The sequence below is a fragment of the Danio rerio genome, chromosome 12, assembly GCF_052040795.2.
Source record: "Danio rerio strain M-AB ecotype USA chromosome 12, GRCz13ab, whole genome shotgun sequence".
NCBI classification, from domain to species: Eukaryota; Metazoa; Chordata; class Actinopteri; order Cypriniformes; family Danionidae; genus Danio; species Danio rerio.
Window position 1 is genome coordinate 26,212,415 of NC_141032.1, and position 9,763 is coordinate 26,222,177.

At 38.1% G+C, this 9,763-nt stretch overlaps 1 protein-coding gene across 9 annotated transcripts; it reads right to left on the reverse strand.

Annotated features, from left to right (window-relative positions):
• Positions 1 to 296: 296 nt before the first annotated feature.
• LOC147834470 (uncharacterized) lies at positions 297 to 8,696 on the reverse strand. Of its 9 annotated transcripts, none has more exons than XM_087276299.1 (5): positions 7,767 to 8,690; positions 5,575 to 5,712; positions 4,836 to 5,285; positions 4,386 to 4,776; positions 297 to 1,217 (listed from the first exon to the last, which is right to left on the reverse strand). In XM_087276299.1, exon 1 carries the CDS (start codon positions 8,329 to 8,331, stop codon positions 7,801 to 7,803), a length of 531 nt encoding a protein of 176 aa, XP_087132425.1. In that variant the 5' UTR covers positions 8,332 to 8,690; the 3' UTR covers positions 297 to 1,217; positions 4,386 to 4,776; positions 4,836 to 5,285; positions 5,575 to 5,712; positions 7,767 to 7,800. The 9 variants fall into 9 exon arrangements, with proteins under 9 accessions (XP_087132425.1, XP_087132427.1, XP_087132422.1 ...); XM_087276301.1 differs by having other exon boundaries at positions 297 to 1,225; XM_087276296.1 differs by having other exon boundaries at positions 297 to 2,981.
• Positions 8,697 to 9,763: the final 1,067 nt, after the last annotated feature.

Below are 9,763 nucleotides of genomic sequence, written 5' to 3' on the forward strand. Positions count from 1 at the left end.
TTATCATGTCTTGATTTTTCCTGTTTATTAAATTATTTTCTTCCAACATATTAATCTGAGTCATTTTTGAACTGTGATTTAAAGGTTTCTTTGTGTTTGAATAATTCCAGTTTTAGCTTTGATACTGACTAAACTAATATACATGCACAAATATATTAATATAAAGCATCCTGTAAAAATATGAAAAATAAAAGAGATCTGTGAGGGGTGTATTTATGCTCAGCATGTTTACACACAGGCATGGACAGTATTTGACACATTTATTTCAAATACATATTTCAAAAACAAAACAGTACTTGGATGGTTAGTATATTAAGTTTATTTTCAGGATGGCAGTCAACAGAAACACATGAAATACAACGCTGGATGGATGTTGGTATTACTAGAAGTAGATGCCGAATAACCAGGAACACAGGCGACCAAACACGGACACTACATGACAACCAGTCAGGGAACCAGGATAGACCACACTAGGAGAGAGACGCAGACACTGGAGATCACAAGGTAAGAGGAGAGGTGAGTAACTACTGAATATAGTATAGACCAGGGGTGCCCAAACTCATTCCTGGAGGGCCGATGTTCTGCAGATTTGAGCTTTAACCACAATTAAACACATCTGAACCAGCTAATCAAGCTCTATCTAGGTGTACTAGAAGCTTCCAGGCAGGTGTGTTGAGGCAAGGTGAAGCTGAACTATGTAGGGCTCTTCAGGACCGAGTTTAGGCACCCCTGATATTGACACTGACCGTAAGGATCATCATTGATACACTCATTGAAAATAGTAAACTGAGCAATGCTAAGGCCAGAAATATACGATGGCTGAGTAATGTACAATTCAGCATCTTTGCTTAAGAAATGAGATGGAATAAAATCTCAGTGCTGAAGAACAGGATGAGGAGCTTCAGATCATCCTTCAACTCAAGCCAGGTTTATGTGTCTAGTATTACTGTACTATTTACAATAATTATTGTTTCAAAGCAGCTTTACAAAAGGTCACATTACTGCATCACAATCAAATTAAGTTAAAATTAGGATCAAATTTAAGTTCTGATGTAGACATTGTTAACCTGCAGTCTTATAGCATATACGTGATGTCTATGTGTACATGTTTAATGAAGTGTATTTGTGTATTGAGTGTGTGTGGTGTCCATGAGTCCTCGATGGTTGGCATCATCTCTTCACAGGTCTTGGATCTCATCAGTGGTGCTGCATAATCTCTAGAAGCCTCAGGATAAACATCCCCAGGTAGAAATAGAGAACAAAGAAAACGATTAGCGTAGCTGCTGTTTGAATAAGTATTTGAACAAGAGATATTAAATGTCAATGTGAAAATGAAGTGCTATAAATGAAAGTAGCAGTTATAAAACCAATGAGCCTAGGACATTATCAGGAAGGTTATTCCAGAGTTTAGGAGCTATAAATGAGAAGACTCGACCTCCTTTAGTGGACTTTGCTATTCTGGGTACAACCAGAAGCCCTGAGTTTTGAGATCTTAAAGAGCGAGTTGGATTGTAGCAAGACAGAAGGTTGTATTAGATTAACAGGAGCTGGATTAGTGTCACAATTAGGGTGATGTTGTCATATTTTCATTTCCTGGTAAAAACTCAGGCTCTAACTGAAGATTATTAATGGAGGATCCCTGGCAACCAGCAAACAGAGCATTACAGTAATCCAGTCTAGAAGTCCTAAAAGCATGAACTGGCTTTTCTGCATCTGGCATAGATAACATGCTTCATCATAACTTAGTGATAATTCCCAACTGAAAGAAGATGTTTTTGTGGCATGGGAGTTATGGTTTTCAAAGGTTAAGTTGCTGTCTAATATAACTCCCAGATCTTTCACAGTAGAGCTAATACTAACTTTGTATCCCTCTGATTACAGGTCGAGTTCTAAGATCTGCTGTGTTCAGGATTTTGGCCCAATAAGTAATACTTCTGATTTGTCTGAATTTAAAGGAATGAAGTTGTTGGTCATCCAGTAAACATGTATATTGTAAACAGCAAAGGGCCTAAAACTTAAACTATCATAAAGCCTGTCCATGAAAACCTGTCAAATTTAAGCGATCTATGAGGATTTTTTGATTGACCTGAAGGATTCGGATTTATACCTTCCAATCCATCTCAGCATGGATCAACTTTTATCCTTTTCTCATCATCCTGTTTCTCATTATTTTTATTAAATATGACATATTGGATTATTTAATGAGTATTTAACTTTAAAATGATTTTAACTAATAAATAATTTAACACGCTGCTTTATGTAAGAATCGTCAGTGCATTTGCCTGTCTCTTTGTAACTTTTTCAGCAGCCACCAAACTAGGTCAAAGGTCACGGAGACCTCGAGTGAAACTGAAGTGCTTAGGACTGAGAGCAACTGTTTCTTATGTTATTTATAAGAGTTAATACTATCTAAAATGTCTAAAGTGATTTTCCAATTTTACGGTTAATTATTTTAAAGTGATTCTACTTTTTTATTCAAGATAGACTTTGAGTAGTAAGAGTATAATGTAGATTATACTGGTTTTTAACCAGTTTTGATAAAGACGACTGATAGTACACTCAGCCTTGGGTAATAAAAACAAGTTGTACTTTAAGTGTGTGTGTTCTATTTGATTGTGGATCCGTTTCACAGGTCTGGAGTCAGCTCTAAACAGTCTAGTGGATGTCTGACGTTTATGCTTAAGATATTGTTCAGAATTGTACGCACACACCCATGTGAAAATTTTCCTAGTCGATCTGTGTTATTAACCAATCGGGTTAGAACACCTATATGTGTTATGCAGTTAATGAGGTTATGTGAGAGTATAATTGTTCTGGATTCGTGATTGTAAGCAGAGCGGACCTGGGAACTCATTGCGAGTTTTGAAGCTGGCTTCTGCTGATGAAACTGCAAACTTTCTTCAGTAAACTTTATTTATTTATTTTCCTCTCTGATTCCGGCTCTTCTTCATCTGACAGACTGGTCATTCTTTGGGTTAAAACTGTAAATAATCCCCACAGACCTTAGTGCTGTATTCGACACAATCAAGTAAAACTAGTAATGAGGTGCAGCTTCTGTCAGCAGCAAAGAGTAAATCGTTGGTTATTTACAATAACGCAGTTTCTGTAGTATGATGAGGCCTGAACCCTGACTGAAACACTACAAAATCCAATTTTTTAGACATAAATGGAAGATTTGAAATGGGCCTATAGTTAGCTAAATTGCTGGCATCCAGTTGTGGTTTCTTAATAATAGGCTTAATAACAGCTATAGCTTGAAAGGGTTTGAAATATGGGCTAAAGATAAAGAAGAGTTGAGACGTTATGAAGAGGTTCTCCTACTACAGGTAGCAACTCTCTTAGTGAGTTTGTTGGAATTGGCTCTAACATACATGTAGCTGGTTTAGACATATTTATAATTTATCAAGCTCTTCCTGTCCTATGATTTTGAAGTGCTGTAGATTATTTGGTCTAGTGGAATGTTTAATTGGCAGTTTATTCTGCTGTAGTGACCCCTGATATATAAGTGACTAAGCCAAAGGTGAAATGAATGAATGAATGAATGTTTAATGAATCTGAACTATAAGATGGTGCAGAAAGTTTAACATCTTCTATTTTCTGTCTGAATCCTTCTTTTTTTAAGTCATCACTACTAATTTGTGGTGGGAAATTTATTCTGACAAAGACCGATTATTTGTCAGTTTAGCAAAGCTGTTAAATAAAAATCTAGGATTGTTATGGTTATTCTCTATTAGTTTGTGAAGGTGCTCAGCCCTGGCGGATTTTAGAGCCTTTCTATAGCTGGACATACTTTGTACGCAGTTCTAAAGACCTCTAATAGTTTGTTTTTTCCAGTTATGTTCAAGGGTACGAGTTGCTGTTTTGAGAGTGCGAGTATGACGGTTATACCATGATGTAGTTTTATTCTCTCTAGCCTTTTTTTAATTTGATAAGTGCCACAGTATTTAGTGTGTTAATGAAGATAGCATCCATGCTGCTAGTTACTACATCAAGGTCACTTGTGTTTGCGGGTGCACTTAGAAATAGAGAAAGATCAGGTATGTTATTCATAAATTTGTCTTTAGTGGACGGAACGATAATTCTACCAGGGCGATATATCTGTGCAGATTTGCTCATTTCAGGTAAACACAGCTTATATATTAAGAGGTAGTGATCTGTTACATCATTACTTTGTGGTGTAATGTTTACATCAATGACCTCAATTCCATGAGACAAAATTAGATCTAGTGTATTCTTATTAGATGTTTTCTTGAATACATAGTAAATTTACTTCTTAATCTAAAAGTATGAGGAACAGACACAGTTTCTATAGGGTGAGACACATTTCTGGGATTTTAGTGGGACAAGCAAAAGTCTATATGGCTGAAATGTGAATTTTCACTCACAAGTCAAACAGAACGAAGCATCCTGGAGATGTTGTCAGACAGGAGTTCAGCTCCAGCTCTGCGAGAGTGCAGACCATCTGCACGGAAAAGCCGAGGATGCTCCCAGAAAACATTCCAAATATTAGCAAAGAGCAGCTTCTGTTCATCACACCATGTTAACAGCCATTCATTCAGAGCAAAAGGTCTACTGAACCTTACATTTTCTCAGCGGTGAGTAGGAAGAGTTGCAGAAATGATGATCTGTGTAGCTGGTTGAAGTGCATCAGACCATCTCGGTCAGGCTCCAAAAGTCCCTCTTCAGGATCTTCGTCTGCTGCAGCCTGGTGTCGTTCATCCCCACGTGCAGGACGACAGTTTCAATGTTCTCGCCAGCACTCAGGATATCGGATACCTTAGCAGAAACATCCTTAGCACAAGCAATAGAAAAGCAGTGATTGCGTACATTATTACCCTTAGTGGATGCAGCACAGAGATGTCGCAACGATTGAATGACAGAGGATTGCGACGTCGTGTCCTGTCTCACAGAGGTGGGGGGAAAACGGTTCTCTGTGAGAATCTCAAACACTGGAGGTGGCGGTGGAGGAGAGACCCTGCCCTGAGTCCTGGCTCGTGTCTACCACTGCTGCACCCAGGGGCTGCGGTGGCCTGGTACTGAAGTGAACAACACCTGGGCGTGCCGTGTCCCTGATAAACTGGGCCTGGACAGAGAAACACACGGGGCTGAGGTGGAAGAAGTGTTGAGATTGTATCGCACACTTACGTCAGATGAGCGAGCAGCAGCCTGAGAGACGTCAAGCAAGGTTCGTTGTTCTCGGAGCTGTACTAGTTTCATCTCGAGGTCACAGATCTGTGCTTCCACTGCCTCCAGCTCCAGCTCCAACCCCTCCACCGATGCTTCTCCTGCACTCAAAGAAAAACACACAAGTGACATTGTACAGGGTGAAGAGCCAAGACAGTAAGTGAAAGAAGCTAATAACTTTAGTTGGCTAGTGATGCTATCAGGCTAAAGCAAGAATCTCTGGAATCTCATTTGTTTGTAATATAAATTAAATTAAACAAGGAAAATAGTAATGAATATGGATTTATTTTATGATAAAAATGGAAATTAATAACCCACACGACAGAGCTAAAAACACTGGCAATGAGGCACTGTAACAACAAGAATCAGTGACAGTGAATGAGGAGCCACCTGGTGCTGCATCAGTGTTGAGTTGAGTGCAGGTGAGTAGAGATCCAGTATCTGGACTGCAGGTGCTCCACAAACTCAGCAGCAGCAGCAGGGCTTCCAAAAGTACTGCTCTCCACTTCCTGTCTGAGGAACTTCTTCCTGCGCACAAGAGCATTTGTGTTGCTGTAGAATTCAGCAGAACTATTTTGGGAGTATCATAACTAAAACCTTAATATGTGTAATAAAAAATAATATCTTTTTAACTTTTATTTAATGTTTAAAATGCAAATCCAATTACATTCACTTTATTTGGTAAACAAAGCAAGTCTCTCATATATTATATCTACTAAAAGACAAAAAATATTACTTTACAAAGTGCACTGTACATAGTTCAGATGAATATTTTTAAATTAGTCAATAATATTACTGTAATTATTTTAAAAACTGAATAAATACAGATTTACACACTTTTACTCGAGTAAATAAACAGAATTAATGATGGGCTAAAAGTCTGCGGAAATCTGCAGAAAATCTGAGGAAAAAAATCTGCGAAATTCTGCGACCGCAGATTCCGTGTGGGCCTAGTAAAAACTAATAGTAGCAGTAATATAGTAATAATAATATCAAGGTCAATAATAATTCTTAAATGAAAACTCTGAACTCAGATCTTCTGCTCATGGCCACTCAGAGATTTGAGAATGTTGTAAATTAGGTCAAAATTTCCTTTTGTATTTAAAAATGAAAAAAGTACTGAGAATTGTGTAAAACATTACCTTAAAGGCCACATGAGATCTTGTGTGTTTCTACTTTCTGAATGACTCTGAATGTTTTAAACAGTCCAGACAGCGCTTTACTTCATTGTTGAATGATTCAGTTGTTTGACCAAATCGTCTCACTCAATAGACATTATGACCACCTACTGGAAGATTTACATTCTGATTTTCAGGATTATTTTCATTTTAAAAATCTGAATTTCATATTAAAATGCAAAAAAGTGCAATAAACTTTTGTTTAATAAAGGGATAATTCACACACACAAAATCATTTTGTCATCATTTACACACTTTTGTGCCGTTTAAATCTGTATGAATTTCTTTGTATTGTAGATTATTTTTGTAAATGTTTACTTGCTTCTTTTCACATTTATTACAATAATGAACTGAAGTCTTCTTTCGGTGGTCATTTCTGAGTCAATTTTATATCATTAAACATGGAATTTTCTCAATAATTTGCATCAATTCAATTCAGGATGACCAATAATAACTGTTCAGTGGTCACTAATTTTTATTTTACCACAGGGCCATGAGTGTTACATGTTTGATGATATAATCCATTAATTTCATTCATGTGTTTTAGTAAAAGTAGACTTGCCTATTTCAAAACATTGAAAAAGTATATTTTTTCCAAAAATTTAAAATATTCTTTAAATTAAGGTAAATAATTTTTTACCAGTAGTTATTTAATTAGTAAGATTTTTTTTCTTATTTATTGTCTGTGTGTGTGTGTGTGTGTGTGTGTGTGTGTGTGTGTGTGTGTGTGTGTGTGTGTGTGTGTGTGTGTGTGTGTGTGTGTGTGTGTCTGTGTGTGTGTGTGTGTGTGTATGTGTGTGTGTGTATGTGTATATGTGTATATGTGTGTGTGTGTGTGTGTGTGTGTATGTTTATGTGTGTGTGTGTGTATGTGTGAGTATGAGAGAGAGAGTGTGTGAGAGAGAGAGAGAGTGTGAGAGAGATTTTGAAGTTGACATCTTCTGTCTGGAGCATCAGGCCATCTTCTGCTGTCCAGAATCAGATGGTTTGTCTTGGTCGGGCATCTCAGCTGAGACCTGTCCACTATGGGTGACCCTACCGGTAGCTGTGAAGTACCAGTGGCGTAGCTCTCAGCATCACTGATGCACACAAGCCCTCACAGCACGTCAAGCTGCAAACCGTGTGAGGGACCCTAACCTACCCTAACCCAACAGCCAACGCTAACAACCCTAACAACCACTAATGATCCAAAAACCACTCAGAGGAGACCAGCAACACGCAAGAAACCGCCAAGAAAACCTTGCTAAACGCATGTCAACGTCCAAAAGAACCCAAGAGCCGAATCAACAGCACCGACAATCACCAAAACATCGAGCAATGTGATGAAAGCATGAATGAAAAGTCCTTTTGAATGCATTGCAAACTTATTCTATAACTATATACAATATATACATATGTACATACGTGCTCTTGATCCTCCATCTGGCACTAGGGTGGCTCAGTGCCTGGCCTTCTTTCTTCTGGGCTCCTTTGGCAGCGGCTCTTTACTGATGTCTACCTTGATATGGGGAGCGAGGCTGGACCCAGACCTGATCTCTGTGATGACCACACGTCCGTCAGGCATCTCTGTCTCCAGCAGTGCAGGCCGGTCCAGCTTCTCCCACAGCCGCTGCTTGATCTCCAAGCCTTGCTGTAGGCTGTATCTGCTACGGCGCCGCTTCTTCATGGTGGAGTCCATCACGCAGCGGTAGATGTGCTGGTACTCCTGCACACTCCGGCCGTGGATGGACAGCGGCTCCTCCTGCCGACACTCACCCACTGTGGAGACTGAGGCTGCGGGGCGCAGGACTGGAAGGACAGCCGCGTTCCTCAGGTGTTTGTCCTCCAGAGAAGTGTCCGACACGCAGCTGGAGGTGTCCGGCCTGGCCGCCGCTGCTGACTCCTCACGGGAAGAGACGCGCTCCAGCAGGAAGCCCTTCAGGTGAGCAGGGACAGCTCTGGTTCTTCTTGAGCGCCTCAGAGTCATCATGAACAGCTTCAAAACAATTTCCAAAAGTAGACAAACTGATGAAATTCGCCAAAAGGAGATTTGATAAGAGTTTTGAAGCGCGATCGAGACAGTTGTGTGGATGTTTAAGCCAACTCAAGTTGCCGTGGTGACAGAATGACGAGCGTCTTTTAAATGTACACAATAAGTGAAATCCGCATTAAGTCAATTAGAGCAGCACGAGCTGTATGTTTGTACAGTGCACTTAATTCAGTAATTAATTTGGTATTAAATACAGAAAATATGATTATTTATAATAATAGAGGGCCTATATCTAAATAAATAAATATTATCCCCGTTTTTGTTTATTATGATGTTTTTACTTTTGAACTTTGAACTTGAAAATCGTCATATGTTTCATACATTTACACAAAAGAGTTTTATTAAACAGATATTCCCGAAAATAAGAGTTTGGTCACCAAACATGTTTAGGAATGATAATACATTTAAATGATTATTTTTATTATTTATTTATATTTATATTATTTATTTATTTATTTTTTATTTTATTGAGTGAAAAGAAAAGAAATGCGTGATAGGACAGACATGGTGAAAGACCTCCCGCTATTTTCTTTAAACTTTTGTAACAAGAAAAATAAATGAAAATGATTAAAAAATAATGTTAAATAGCATGACTGAATAATAATAATAACACCAACAACAATAATAATATCAATAGTAAATAAAAATGAGTAAATAAAAACATGTATTTTTAATGTTTTTTTAAGTTTTTAAATGATAAATTTAGGAAGAACAATTATTTTAACTGTGTTCATTTCTCTAATTAAGGATAAATGAAGATTGTGTCACCTTTGGAAGTCAAAGTTTGAGCATAAATGAGTAAAATTAGCAGTAAAGAAAGGTGATAGAGATCTGGTAACATTTATCCCAGATATTTAAAACCAGATGTACACATCCTAAATTAAACCTCAGAGTCTTTAAGTTGCAGGGTTGAAGCATTAACAGAGTCACACTGACTCATATGAAAATTAATTTTAAAACCAGAAAATCAGCCGAATTTGGTTAAGAATGGAAATGATAGAAGGAATGGCAGCCATCAAGTTACAGGCATAACAACAGGTCATCATCGGCATAAAATGGCTCAATAGCCAGAGCAAATATTAGAGGGGAGAGTGGACATCCGCGTATGTCGTCTACCTCGGCCTAATTTAAAGTATTGTGAATGCATGCCATATACACTGACCTAAGACTGAGCATATAAGAGATGAATCCATGAAATAAAAGTTCTCTCATAACCAAAGTTCTTAGGTACAGCAAAGAGGTACGGCCATTCAACTCTGTCAAATGCTTTTTCAGCATCAGGAGCAAATCCCAACTTCAGGGACAGCAAAAGAGCATATTCAAAAGAGTACGATCATTACAAAACAAATGTCTCCCTTTAAGAAAACCTGTT